The 15,734-nt window shown below is 35.7% G+C and overlaps 1 protein-coding gene across 1 annotated transcript; it reads right to left on the reverse strand.

The window, feature by feature from the left end:
- Positions 1-4,318: 4,318 nt before the first annotated feature.
- On the reverse strand, positions 4,319-10,031 carry ptges (prostaglandin E synthase). Its single transcript, XM_027165570.2, has 3 exons — positions 9,849-10,031; positions 9,071-9,153; positions 4,319-6,802 (listed from the first exon to the last, which is right to left on the reverse strand). Exons 1-3 carry the CDS (start codon positions 9,963-9,965, stop codon positions 6,553-6,555), a joined length of 450 nt encoding a protein of 149 aa, XP_027021371.1. The 5' UTR covers positions 9,966-10,031; the 3' UTR covers positions 4,319-6,552.
- Between the last annotated feature and the right edge of the window lie 5,703 nt (positions 10,032-15,734).

A 15,734-nucleotide genomic window follows, 5' to 3' on the forward strand; every position in this document is an offset into this window, starting at 1 on the left:
TTATGTTGTTGGGGCAGATTCTTGAGTTATGCTAGTCCTGTCCACAATGGTTAAAGATCACCTCTAAATACAGGCTGTTATGACCAGAGGTTAGACATTCAGAGTAGTTTTACTTAGATATAGACATCTCTTAATATAAATTATGTAATTTAAATAAATGGTTATTACATTAAGAATTAATATCAAATATTAAATTGAGGGTTGTTAACTAACTGATATTATTTATAAATATGTATATTTTTTTACAGAATTTTTTTATTACCTTACAACAGGAGGTAACGACATAAGATGAGTGGAAATGAGGTAACAATGACGTAACAATGTAAGTCGCTCTGGATAAGGGCTTCTGCCCAATGCCTTAAATGTAAACTCAAAGATATTGTTGTCATGTTGTGTTTAAACGCTAGATGGCAGTGTTGTCAAACATTAACCATTGCTTGTTGCTTGTGATGTTGAGCAGCCTGTAAAATGTCTGCGTGTAAAATGCATTAAATCTGTAGATCTGGCAAAGTCGACTCTCAGGAGTTAGAACTCTCTAGAGGCTGTCTGGTTTATTGTAAGGGAAAACACAGACGTCGGTCATATCAATTTCAGTCTAAAGGCTCGCAGACGCATGTTGTGACCTAATTTAGTCTCAAGATGAACTGGAAATGTTCTTTTAATAATGCACAAATACAGACACAAATAATTTTAATGCAAGAGAAATTAAATGCAAGAGTTCCAGGAACATTCAACTGATTGCATTTTTTAAAATATCGATAAGATTAGACATAAGGGCGACAATAACAATTCCAAAATATCATCAGTTTCTGATATATTCAAGAAGTATATCTGGTACCAACCAGGATACAGCAGTTAATGCAACAGAGGCCACACATTTAATTCATACTGATGTTTGCTGTGAACATACTATTGCAATTCCTTCCATCGTGAGCTGTGCAAGCAAGCTGTGGGCTTGGTTCTAAGGCTGTAAAGAAACCTGTGTGGTTTCGCTCTTATGTCATCTTGATCTTATAAAGCTTTATGATGATTCAATCAGTTTGTAATATTTTCATGTTCCTGAAATTGAGGTTTGCCACACTGTTGAATTAGAGGTATGAGATCTTGGCATGATGCTGATGTGAAGTTGATTTTTATACAATATATACTGTATATAAGATGAAGTATATACATGAACTAGAATAACAAGCCATCTAGTGTCATGAAAAATTAATTTCCTCCTGATGTTCTCTAATTCTACATATTTATTACATGAAATAGTTTCAAATCCTCATGAGGAAACAAATTAGTTTTCAAATTATTACTTTATTTATTGAAGACAAAACGAGGCACCCACTATATCACCCACGTGAAAAAGAAATTGCCCTTAAACGTAACTGTTTGTACCAGTAGTAGTAGTAGTAGTAGTAGTAGTAGTAGTAGTAGTAGTAGTAGTAACTTCAATTCAATGCTCCTAATAAAGGTGGATCAGAATAATTTCTTCTTTGAAGAATCGTTAGCTACAATGGAGGTGTTATGTGTTATAACCAAATAGCTTCATGAGCCTTAGCTTTGTTGAGCTATTCAAATGTGGACTTGCTCTTGTGTGCCTGATTGTTGTCTTACTGCATAACCCAATTACACTTAAGCTTCAGATCATGGTTTAGTGACCAGACATTCCTCAGTAGGAATTTCTGGTAAAGAGAATATGAGAATCTTCTCCGAAGGGCTCTTTTGTGATTTCTGAGTGAGTCAATGATGCAAACCTGTTTATATATCACATTAAAGGTGAGGGGAAAATCTGATTTCTGGGGCACGATTTTAGAAATATTTAATTTACTTTCTTCTTCTTCTTCTTCTTCTTTTTCTTCTTCTTCTTCTTCTTCTTCTTCTTCTTCTTCTTCTTCTTCCTCTTCTTTTTCATTTAAACAGGAGAGTTATTATTATTATTATTATTATTATTATTATTATTATTATTATTATTATTATTATATGCTAAATTAAAAATCCTATTCCAAATTTAGAAAAAGACCAAAATTATTTAAAACATTCTAGCATTTAATCACAGTCCTGAGATGAGCACAAGAAAGTCTTTACGATTATTTTTTTAGTATAAATTTATAGTATGCATGTGAGATTATCCACTATCTTGGGCAACAGTATTTACCCAGGTTCTTTATGTTTATTGTTAAAACACCAGACTCTCTATTGGAAGATTTATGTCTTTCAAAAACTTCCAAAAACTTCCTGAGGCCATATGAGGAAGAAACTTTGAGAGAAACAGACAACAAACAGCAACTTTTCCTCATCTGGGTGACATCAGAGAGTGTACTTATAAATCATTTCCTTCCTATAACCTTATATAGCCAAGTGCAGTTGTGTAACCAAGAGCTTTTGTGCAACCTTTAAGTATCATTCTAAAGAATCAGCATCATTTCTGAGTTCATCATGGTTTAACAATTCCTTGCTACACAAACCAGCTGAGACCCGAGTGCAAACCCTTCACTACACTTGGACCCTCAAGCTGTGGTGACGTAAGCAGCATTGTCCTTATTATCTATCATCACCTGTACAACTCCTCTTTGTCTTTTTAAACTCTGCTCTCTCTATCCCCAGGTTTTTCACTGTAAAGTCACATGATAATACAGTTAAAATGTTAAATTACAGAACAACCAGAAAGGAGGGTATTTACAAAAACACATATAATTATACACGTGGAGGTATAATTCTAGACCTCATGCAAATTTATTTCAAACCCTGCAATGAAAATAAATGTATAATTCATATAACAGATGTCTGTCACATCAACGGTAAGAGAAGAGATCGAGTCACATTCATATTCTAAACTAAACTAAACAGTTTTTTTAATATACCAGCAATTTCTAGAAATGTATCCAGTGAGACCATCAGAAACAAACAGCAGTACTATGTGAGACTGAAGAATCCATCAAAGCTCTTCTTATATCAGTATACTGAAACTTAACAGAATTAAATAATGCTTTATGGGACCATACTGTTTACCTGATGAGAATCACATTTACATGATGCACATCATCATGTTTTTACACTCGTAGTAATGTCCAACCATCTGCTCTCTCACCACATTTATCTTTCTGGGTCCCGGCCTTGGAGACCATCACTGGAGACTCGTGGCACGAGGCCGAGTACACCCTTGACAGGGAGCTAGTCCATCGCAGGGCACAATCATACACACACACCCATTCACACCCTCTAGTAAACTGCTCTGCAAAACTGGTTTGATTGAAATCTGTGAAAGGAAACTCAGTCAGCAATTTATTTCAAGATGTAAATTCAGATCACACAAAAAATAGTATAGTGGAAGGAGGAGGAATATGTAGGAGCAGGGGGCATTTTTGCCACCTGCCACATGTCTGTTATTTAAACCTTTGGGTCCTGTTCTGTCTTTTCTGCTCCATAAAGAAAGGTCCAATGACCTTTAACTCTTCTAGAGTTGTCTGAAAGGTGTTTCCTTTTGTGTGTGAAGCACCACACTGGACAAATAAAGACTCTATTCTCTTCCAGATGAACATTTCATGGTATACTATTATACTGACACACCCCTAGATGAGAACCAGGCCAAAGGGTTCTTCAGTGTCATTCTGAGCAAGAATTAAAGCATTTGTCTCAGCCACTGTAAAAGATGCTATAACAGACATTTTTGTTTCTTGTCATTCCTTTATCATTCTTTGATAAATCCCTTTCTTTTGAAGTATAAAATTTCAATGCAAAAACACTAATGCATTTAATGACACGTTTAACTAACAGACTTTAGTTCCACAAACGTGAAATACCACAAACATGTGCTGACACATACACACAGCAGCAGCTCTGAGCTCAGAGGCATGCCAGTGCACTCTTTGCCAATATGTCATTAATTTTACATGCAAGCCTATACCCACATATTTGCTTCCTTCCTTATGTATAGTGATTCTATCACTGGTGTGCCTACTTGAATTTTTTTTTTGTTGTTGCAATGATGGTGTGATGATAAAGTGAAATTAGGCTTGCAGAATTTTCTGGGGTTTATTTATTTATTCATTTATTTTTATATATTTCTTTAGTGCACAAAAGTGGCACAAAATTTATAGATGTAGACCAAAATGTAAACTGCATGATTAAAATGATTGTGTTTTATCAGCAGGGTATAAAATTCAGTGTGTTTTGTCACTTAATAGAGGAAATGAAAGCAACTGGAATGGTGTCTTTATCTCTACCCCACTCTATTTTGGCTCATGAATAACTGGAATGTTGGAATTCAGGATTTTTTTTAACGCCATGGGGTTGCTATTTTCAACCACAAACCCTCACACACAAAGCATTCTGGATAATACCTTTATTAGACACACTTTTATATATATATTCGGCAGCTGTGTCATACTCAGAGACATCAGACTATTTGAAAAAATGGTAAATATACAAAATATATGCTTTAGATAAAGAACTAAATAATAATTTATTGTACAAATACACAGTAAAAAATACAGTATTAAAACACTATACATGATTATAATCATCAAGCATCTTTGACATAAAGACATTGTTTAATTAGCACACGTTAAAGCTGCAATGTGTGATAGAAAATGAAAAACTACTAAACTGGGGAAAGGAGCTAATGTAAAAGACAGGTGGAATATAAAATCAGATAGCACACATTCATAATTACACTGTAAAAATGTAATCAGCAGTTCATTTGCTAATTGAAAAGACGTTCGTATCATTAGTAGAATTTTTTAGCTTTTAGAGCTTTTTTAACTTTCAGATTTAGGGTATTTATGGTAATATGTCGGTGATTACTACCTACAGCGGCCAAAACATGTTAGCAAACCGGAAAAAAAGCCGACAGTAAAGCTGAAGATGCAACAACATTAACTTGAAATAGAAAGTTTAGGTCCTTATTAAACATCACATGCTTGCTGCTGATTATCTACATTAAGTCTAGAGAGGATGTTTACACCGAGAGGAAATGTAAGCCTACATCTTCTCATGCTTTTATCTGCACTTGTTTTCATCAAATGCGTCACAGATACGCTGTCACTTTGCCAATTGATTTGTATGAGCATGTGAAAATGTAAAGGCCTTGGTTATTCAGTAGAATGGAAAAAGTACAGTTTTACCATGTGATGTTTAAAAAGGACACCCTTTCCATTTGGAGTAGATGTTGTGTTGCTGAATTTACTGTGTTGTTGTTTTACATTTATTCTGCACTGTAGTTTTTGTTTTAAAAGTAGTTTGCATCAATTAATCAAAGGAGGACCCTTGAAGCACGAAAAAACTTACAGTATCTGCTTTATCAGGTTTATCTGCTTTTTCCACCATGGGGAAATTATGTGTTGCAACAAGAACAGCATTTTATATTTTTTCAGCAGAGCTAGCAAAACTAGCAAATTAACTGAAACATAAAGTAAACATTCCATGATGCTGTTTGTGTGTTGGAAAGAGCCTAAGAGAGCGACAGAACATCTGGGAAAGCTTATTATCTGGGAAAGTCTGCATTATAATAGTCTTATCTCTAGCAGAATCTAAAACATTACATTTTGCTTGTGTATATAACTGCCAGCTTTGCAAATTTGGCTAAACGAGTGAGTATTTTACATGTAGCTAGCTCACCTAAACAAACAACTAAACAAAAGCTAGCTAATAGACTACTAATTAATTCATCTTTTTAGAACATTGACACACATGCGTAAACATTATCTTAGGCAGTGCACAAGCATGGGTTTTGGTGGCGATCAGGTCATCTAGCACTTGCTAATTTCTAGCATAATCACATAATGCAGCTTTAAACTGTAACAGGCAAAGTAACCATGTTGCCATGAGTGATGTGACATACAGCTAAGTATGGTGACCCATACTCAGAATGTGTTCTCTGCATTTAACCCATCCAAAGTGCACACACACAGCAGTGAACACACACACCATGAACACACACCCGGAGCAGTGGGAAGCAGTTGGGGGGTTCGGTGCCTTGCTCAAGGGCACCTTATTCGTGGCCGGCCCAAGACTCGAACCCACAACCTTAGGGTTACGAGTCAGACTCTCTAACCATTAGGCCACGACTTCCCCCCAATGAGTTCTACAATCTACAAGAAGGAGCGGCTAAGCTAGTTTTTGTGTAAAAACATGTATTTAAAGCTACACTAGCTCTAAAAGTCCCACACTGTGCAAGGCACTTTTAAAATGGTATCCAATCATTTAACTGAAAATCTTTTGAGTAACACTTTTGTCATTGTTGACATGGCTTTTACAGAGTAGCCGCTGCTTTGTAAACAGTCAGAAGAAACTTTCATGGCCACTAGTTTTAGGACACTGAGCCTTACTCAAATTTTCATTTGATTCCTGACACTCCAGCCTTCCAACAAATACAACAAAGTGAAATGAAAACAGACCATTACAATCTTAACAGTTTCTCATAAAAGCATAGTGATCTACTTGGCTCATTGGCAAACTGATAATATAATTGTCCCACAAACAATATACTGAATGGAAGCATTATATTTAGTCCTCAAGCTATCAATAATTAAAATAGTAGCAACTTAATTAAAGAGTTATGTCTCATACAGAAAAGCCCACAGTGAGAAGTATCTGTATGGCCATGGAGATACAGGGAACTTGAGCAATGATGTAGGCTAATGAGCGTGTTGGTGGTTTTAGGGCAAATAGGTAGGCGACACTGTGCAACATCCGACCCAAGAAAAAGACCAGGAAGTGAACTTTTGCTATAAGCAGTGATGGTCCCGTCATGGAGTAGATGGCACCCAGAAAAATGAAGGGTAAGATATTTTCCATCGCGTTGAAATGAGCTCTGAAACACACAAATACACACACCTGTATTTTTAACTGTTAAAATATGGAAGTGTTTCTGAAATTATTTGGCCCTTGATGAAGCATAAATATAAATTCCTTATGGGGTTTCTTTGACGATACTTGTGTCAATGCATGCATTCGCAAGAAAGCTATAACATTTGTTTAAGAATCATCTGGCTGAGTTATACATGATTCACTGTCTTGACATTATGCCCAGATTCTAAGGTGTCTGCCAACAAAATCCAAACATTAACAAAACTTTTACTGCGTCAGCCAGATTCACTCTTGTAGTCATTCCTCATGTGCACTAAGTTCTTATAATCAGTGTCTGAAATGGATATATTTCTTCTTGACCATAAAGAATTTGGCATCTACACCTGGAATTTCACAAAATTACACAACATGAGGAGCAACATTAAGGATCAGAGCCACAAAATCCTGCATTACTCAACCAAGCCAAGTAATAATGTTTTCATTTGTAAACCATTTCCTCCCTCCAAATATTTTTCCTTTCAACTGTTTCATATCAGAAAAATGCCCATTAAAAGTTCCTTTAAAAACGGGACTCAGGTTGAAAATATCAGCACATTTTCTCACAATCTTATACTGATTTGTACAATCCTAGTCAATGTTGCTGGGTTCCACTACCTATGAAAAAGCTTTCCTTGTTTCATGTAGAGTTCAGCACAGTAATAATAATGCAATAATGTTGGCGACAGCCACAAAACAACACTCCTGAAGCAGAGAGAATGTTAAGTGCCTTGCTCGAGGGCCCAATTGTGGCAGCTTGGTAGTGTTGGGGGTTGAAACCCAGACCTTCAACCCAGCACCTTAACCAATGAGCTATAAATACACGAATTTAAAGTGAAAATTAGCCGAAGAATCAGCTGGAAATTCACAGTTAGTAACTTCAGGCTTATTGTCTTACTAACTTATTTTATATGATGATATTCTAAGGCAAAACTTTCTCTTATCTGCATAGTGTTAAATCATGCAGACCGAGAACTACATGGTTAGTTTCAACAGTAAGACCAAGAACTTTCCATCCGAGTCCCATGAGAATAACAGCTGGGAGATTTTCTTTGGAGCAGCAGCTGGAACTTAACTGGCCTGTTATAATCTAGAGCACAATGGGAGTGGAATGTTTGTAAAAAAAAATACTGTTCTGTGATGACATTCTCAATCTGCTCCACTCCACTACTGGTAGTAGGAAGGAAAGAGACTGGGTTTGAAATGGACTTTACTTGGAACTGAGTCAAAAGAAACAATGGGCTTTGTTTAGGGAGGCAATGCAAACTCATTTTTAATCTTTTATTTATCTTTTAGGTAATATTCCTTTTATGGTTAATGAAGTGATCATACCCAGCTACATGATCAACAGAAATGATCTTTTTTGTAAATGCCGATTGTTCCTGTGCGTTCTGCTATTTTAAAGAAATCTTGGGAGGAAACTTAAATAGATAAGAGCAGTTTTAGTTTCTTTTAACGGCGTCCCAAGTGAACAAGCAACCAAAATTGCTGTGGTTTATTTAGTTGGTGCATAAATAAGAAAAAGGTTGTTGAATTGACACTAATGAAAGTCTGTGTTTATTGCTAGACATCTCTATCAAGAGTAATTATCTATCAAAATCTTGCAGGAAATTAATTTGTGGCCAGGTATTTGTGTCCACGATCTGAGTCCAACTGTGCCTCGCAACGAATGTTTAATTTTAATGTATTAGTCAGAGAAATATCATGAAGATTGATAAATGGTGAATAGATATGAAGTAGAAGGAACTCTCCAGCTGTAAATACATTTTAGACTCATGCATGGTTTATATTTCCTTTCAGAGTGCAAATGTTTTTGGGACACAAAAAATTGGCTTGATTGAGTTGATGCATAGATGTTCTTGCTTTGCTGTAATATACTGTATAAATAAGATGAAATGAGGAGCCGTAAATGAACAAAAACTAGTTGTTTTTAAAAAGACCCCACCCACATTTCTGAGAAGGCCTCTAGGTTAAAGAATTTAGAGCTGTGTAACAAAGGTAGAAAATATTCAGCCCAGATGCTCAGATGGAACATGTTGCCAGATTGAACATATTAACTTCTACTGGCGCAGGACGATAGCATTGCTTTACTCTTGGTCTGTTAAGTTTCTAGTTTATTGTTAGACTGGTCAATTGAACTGGAAGTGAAGACCTACCATGATAAGATAGAATATCACATAACATAATCTCTGTTTTACATTGCATCAACAGCAGATAAAGTTGTTTGTAGTCTTACCTCCGACAGCGCTCCACGTATGGGTCTGTACGGCAGAATTGTGCTCCTCCATGGCGCTCTGCATCCTCTGGATTAGCAAATGCCTGGAGAAAAATATTAGACATTTTTGCTGATATTGGATGCATTTTTCTCTTAAATGACAAGTTTATTCTAATAATTGAATGAACAAATGAACAAAAACGTGTATAAATAGTATCCATGTCATTAGCACGAAGAAATCTCCTTTCAGTATAATGAGGCTAAAATGTTTGTCCTTTCGAATTGTAAGAATTTTAAACGTTATGTATTACGTTATGTATTTGAAACATGTTAAGAAGTTCACTTTTATATATGTTTAAAATATCATATCATATTATATTCATATAATATCATTTATATATGTTTATAATATCAGTGGGATGATTTTTTTTTATCCCAGTCGTGGAATCAAACATAAGCCTTATTTTTGATATGAAATTAAGAGTTAATATTAGCAGGAAAACAGTCCTGAAACATAAATTATTGACCAGGAGGATATAAAAAAGATGCCAAAGTAATGATGAAAGAGACTAAAAGATCTGTAACAACCTCGCATCCAGTTTCTTTGTGTTTATTATTTCCAATTAGGGGCATGCATATATATATATATATATATATATGGATTAACAGGAAAACATTTCACGTTACAGCTGTGTCCTATACATCACACACTAAACAGTACACTAAACAGGCTGCAAACATGTGGGAAAAAGTCTTTTCTTCTACTGATCGCGAGTTGTACTGGAGTCCTTTTTGTTACCTTTTTCCGAAGCCTCACTTGTCCAGTGATGACAGCAATGGTGTACATCTTCAGGATTAACAGTATGCTGTAAAACACAAAGCAGGAGAAGACCGAGTTTTCTAGCATGGCGTCCATTCCGTCCTCACGCACCGGAGCGCTGATAGGCGCATTGGACTCCACTGCGCTTTATATGCGTAGTATCAGGCATCATACGCTCTGAGTCACACAAATCAGAGCAAACTTTCACTGACGAGCTTCCGCTTTCCCTCCCTCTTCTCTCTCTCCTTGTGATTCTTCCCTTTCCTTCTGCCTCTCTACTCTTCCTTATTTTAACAAGGATTACTCAGTTTCCACTTTTACGCAGCGTCACTGCTTCTCACAGCTGCTACTGCTGGAATCCCTGGATTACACATAGTTGTGCTTTCTTGCCTAAAGCAAGCCTACTTTCTTTAGTGTGTCTACCATTAATAACATATTTATATTTGTGTTACTTATTTGTGAAACTCATTTATCATACAGTATTCTACAAAATTCTATAACAGAATTTTTTTTATATATAAACAACATTTGTCAAGTTAACATCAAATGATCTAATATCCACATGGAGGAAGAAAAGTCTTTTTAATGAGGTATATTTATTACCCCAGTGAAAATCTTGCATAAATGTCTGGATTTCACATTTAAAATATTATAAAATAATAGAGGAAGGCGTTTAATCTTGCTCAAGCAGGCACAATTCATTTCAATTCAATTCAAGTTTATTTGTATAGCGCTTTTTACAATAGACATTGTCTCAAAGCAGCTTTACAGAACATAAACATAGAGCAGAAGGTAAACATAAGGAATGATAAAAGAAATAACGAATAATAAAAGAAAAAGAATTAACAGAATAAAAAATTCAAGATTATTATTAGATGTATATAGTTCACAATCTGTATTTATCCCCCTATGAGCAAGTCTGAGGTGACTCGGGCAGCAGTGGCAAGGAAAAACTCCCTTAAATTGGTAAAGGAAGAAACCTTGAGAGGAACCGGACTCAAGGGGGACCCATCCTCATATGGGTGACACTGGGGGTGTGATTGTAATATACAATTGTCACAAAGAACTATGAAAAATGAATAGTAGGTACAAATGTGAGAAAGAAAAAAAGTAAACCAAAGAAGACTTTTGCTGATATCTGATATCATTTTGGATTCATTTTGCTATATTGAAAAGGGAAAAAACCTGGCCATGAATAGCAAAAACATTCACATCACTAAAAATATATTTACTACTAAATGTCCCAAAGGCCATGCTACTGTTTGAGATACAATATAAGAATAAATTATAATTCAATGACTCAATTAACAAATCCATTACTTAATGATTATTATTACATAATGTCTCTAAAGAGGTCAGACCCTTATGTATCTCAGCTCAGCTATATTTGACACAAACTGTTTACTATTTGGTATGAAAATGATCTGTACTGAGTCTTGAATAAGAAACAATCAGCATTAAATGAAGTAGGAAAGCAGACATATTATTTGTACTCATAAGGCATATGGATGTTGATTTTAATAACAGCACAGGTGATGGCAGTAATTAATATGGAATTAATCTAATATTCTAATACTAGTGAAAGTTGGATTAATTACAATTTTGTAATTCAGATCCATGAGGATCTCTATAATCGTGAGGAGGCCTGGGATGCCGTCAGCATTCGAATTCAATTCCAGTCTAATTAATTTCTACTCAGATACTGATGTATTTGATGTATACAACCTGTTCAAGCTGGAAGGGAAATTTTAATGCTGCAACATACAAAGAGAATACAATTGAATCTCTTTGTATGTCGACGTCTATGGCAAAAGCTTGGGGGAAGAACCACATATGGGTGTTATGGTCATGTTGTCCACAAACCTTTGCCCATATAGTGTAGGTAAGGCTTAGGGTATTGTAAGAAATTACAGAAATTGCACCCAAATTCCGGGAGGACATTAGGGATCACCACGAACAAAGGGTCTACGTGACCGGGATTACCATTTGAAGTGACCACTTGGTTGATAACAATACCAAGCCAAGGTCTCTGTGGCCGCGATTACCATTTAATGTGACCACTTGGGTGCTAGCAATTGTAACAATACCAAGGCAAGGTGTACATGACCATGATTAACATTTAAAGACATCAGCTAGACAACAAGGTGTAGCCCAGCCATTCGGGAGACATTCAGTTCTTACACTCAATACACATTCAAAGCGAAACTTCATTTAAATTAACAAAAAGGAAAACTGTATATAAAAGTATTGGTAAATCCTGCCAAACAAGATCCATTAGACTTTCGAAAGGTTTTCGAGTTATATGCTGACATTTACAAATTCACAGATGGTGATGCTTGTGTGTTGTTAACTGTGTGTTTGCCTGACACTTTGTCTGGAGCGTTAAATGAGAAAGTCAAAACTAGAACTGCCAATAAGTTAGAGAGGAAACAGGCACTGCTTGAAGTCCTATGTGTAATGTCAATTGACTGGGGTAAATTATCGGATGTGCACATGAGGACAGGGGAGCACCCCATGGCATTTTCAGAACGATTATTGGAGACATTTAAAACTTTCAGTGGCAATCCTGATATCACACCGAATGATGTCAGTTTTAAATCTGCTTTGATTAACAAATGTGACTCACTCACCTGTTCTGCTGTGTCGATGTTTGTAACCCATCTTTCTGATTATAATGACACCATTGCTAAAATGACACAGTTTTTCAACAACGTTGCTAACTCCCATCCTGTTTCAGCAGTAGGTGTTAAAAATCTCAATAATAGAGCCAGCCAGGTTTCCTGGAAAAATGAGAACTACACTACTGAAGATAGAAAGGAAAGACTATCCCTTCGTAACCCTGATAACCCCCTGGTGTGTTATTCATGTGGCAAAGAGGGACATATTTCAAGGGAATGCAAATTTTCCCTTAAGATATCAGGCCCCAAAACAAATTTAAACCAGTTAGAGGCTACAGTAAACAGACTGAGAAAGGAGCTCAAAAATCTGTGTAACTCCTTGCCAGTTACACCAAACTACTCAACAAATTTGGCAAAGTCAGAAAAACAAAATGCATTCTGGTCAGAATGTGCGCCATCACAAATTTGAAAGTGATAACGTTGTGGTAAAGAATTGCCAAAATGAGGGCCCATGGTCTGCTCACCGTTAGAGACCATGCAGAGATTCACATCACAAAACTAAAAACCATCAACCTGGTAAGAGATAATTTCACATAGGTCCATTAATATCATAAAAAAAACTGATGGCAGTCATAAGGGCCATGTAAATAGGCAAGTTTATGTTGTATGTGTGTGTAATGTTTTTTTGTGTGCTGTGTTAAAGGGGGGGGGGTAAATTCATTATGTTTTCAAGTGTTTTTATGTGTTTGTAATGTTTTTTGTGTGCTGTGTTTTAAAAAGGGGGGGGGGGTAAACTCATTATGTTTTCAAGTGTTTTTCAGGTCAAAAAGAAATGGATGTGGGAATGGACATGAAAGGCAGCTCTCGTGACAGCAGTGCCGAACGCTGTCCCAAAGTGCTCATCTACAATGGATCCAGGTTCCGGTCTTGGTGAAACTTACTTCACCTTGGTGAAGGTCTTCTTGACAACAGCGTTCCTGAGGTATCACAGTGATGTTGTAACCAGTTCATCACCTCCTCAGAGAACATCTTTAAGTAAATAATCTCAAGGATTGGAAAGGATTTGAAGAATTGTTTGAAAGGATTCTAAGCATGGACAATTTGGGAATATTACAGAAGAATGTATTAATGAATGGACTTTAAGGACTTTTAGGTTTATCACACAGTTACCATCAGGAGAATGTCGAGGACTGGACATAGAACGCTGTGACAAAACTACATTGGTTTTATTTGTGAGTGTGATGCCTTGGAAAAACAACCATTATGTGGGGCACCCCACACTAATTATGAGGCTTGTGAAATCGATCTAACACATGTCCACAATAATTTTACAAGAGTAATAGTTTCAAACAGGAAAACATGTGTCACCACAACTCTTGATCACTTCTCTGTCTTTGTTAATGATAACCAGACACTTTGTCAGATTAACGATACCTCATTTTGTTTAACACCAGATACAGCTTGGTCAATAGGAAAGTATTACTTCCCATACATAAATGTCACCCAACAAACACTGTCGTTGAATCCAGAGGAACAACTAGGTTTCGTGGAAGATATCCCAGAATTTGATTTTGAGTTGCCAAAATTGGATAATATGCTAATGACATTAATGCAGAGAAAAGACGACTATATCGTTAAAGCTCAACAAGGTCTTATACACATTCAGAGCGAAACTTCATTTAAATTACCAAAAAGGAAAACTGTGTATAAGGCTTGAGCAGAATTTGCTCTGGGTTCTTTCTGACTCCGACGAACCCAAAGTACGCCATGTATTTTGTCACTGCTATGCTGGAATAAACTTATTGTTCTTTATTAAGATCTTCAACATCATCGTCTTATTTTTACACTACGCATTTTTTTCTTACAGTATGTAATGCATATCACAGTTAAAAAAAAAAAAAAAGCAACACAGCAGAGTAAGCTCATGTAGCAGTGAGCCATTGGAAACTGGCTTAAACCAGAGCAACATCTTCCTGCCTTTGCCCAATACGGTAGAGGTTTCCTGGAACATGAGAAATGTTGCAACATACTTATGCTGTAAATACAAGCAAGACGGATCTTGTATGTTAATGTGACCACTTATCTCCTCACAGACTTTGAAAGACTGAATTTTTAACAGGGTTTCATAAATTAGCACACTTCCGGTCTGTTAATGACTTTAAGCCTGATTTATTTATTAACAAAAACTTTATTTGGAATTCAAAAAAACAATACAAACATAACTTATAGAAAAATGGTTATACAATATTTTCATCGTGCTGTATTTTTTTTTTAGCCTGTTCCTTGATTTTTGACTTTCATGTTTTACCAGACACCAGTGTCATTAGTGCTTGATGAATATAATTAAAGATAGTTATACTTAAATAAGTAAAATTGATCAATCAGGAAAAAATCATGGCTTAAAGACCGCACAAAATTATTGTACTTTATTGCTGGGTAATCTTATGGTGATATAAAATTTATTTGCTTTAATAAGTTAATTATATTTAATAATATTTAATAACTATATTTAATAATTATATTTAATAATAATTATATTTGATAAGAATACTGATGTGGATACTATATGAACACAAAAATTCACAAATAAAGAAAGAAGAAAAATGTGCGATGTTTAATTTTCAGTATGTTGTACTGAAGCAAATAAAATATGATGCATCATACTTAGAATATTTATGTGTGGTGTAGTATATAAGTAGTATATTTTTATGTAAAGTGTAGTGTACAGTGTAGGATTATGTAGTGTATTGTTATGTAGTGTAACGTAGTGCACAGTGTAGTGTACATTGTAGGGTTATGTAGTGTAATGTAGTTTGGGATGTAGTGTACAGTGTAGGGTTATGTAGTGTAATGTAGTGTGCAGTGTAGTGTACAGTGTAGGATTATGTAGAGCATTGTTATGTAGTGTGCAGTGTAGTGTACAGTGTAGGGTTATGTAGTATATTGTTATGTAGTGTAATGTGATGTGCACTGTATTGTACTGTGTAGGGGTATGTAGTGTGCCGTGTAGTATACTGTAGCGTGTAGGGTTATGTAGTGTATCGTTATGTAGTGTGCAGTGCTGTGTGTAGTTTAGAGTTATGTAGTGTAATGTAGTGTAGTGCAGTGTAGTGTATTGTGTTGGGTTGTAGTATTGCTTAGCATAGTGTTGTGTAATGCAGTGAGTGTAGTGTTATGTAGTGTCATTTTCATCATGCTGTTTTTTGTTGTTGTTGTTGTTGTTGTTGTTTTTTAAGCTTGTTTCTTA

The sequence above is a fragment of the Tachysurus fulvidraco genome, chromosome 26 (genome assembly GCF_022655615.1).
Source record: "Tachysurus fulvidraco isolate hzauxx_2018 chromosome 26, HZAU_PFXX_2.0, whole genome shotgun sequence".
Taxonomy (NCBI): domain Eukaryota; kingdom Metazoa; phylum Chordata; class Actinopteri; order Siluriformes; family Bagridae; genus Tachysurus; species Tachysurus fulvidraco.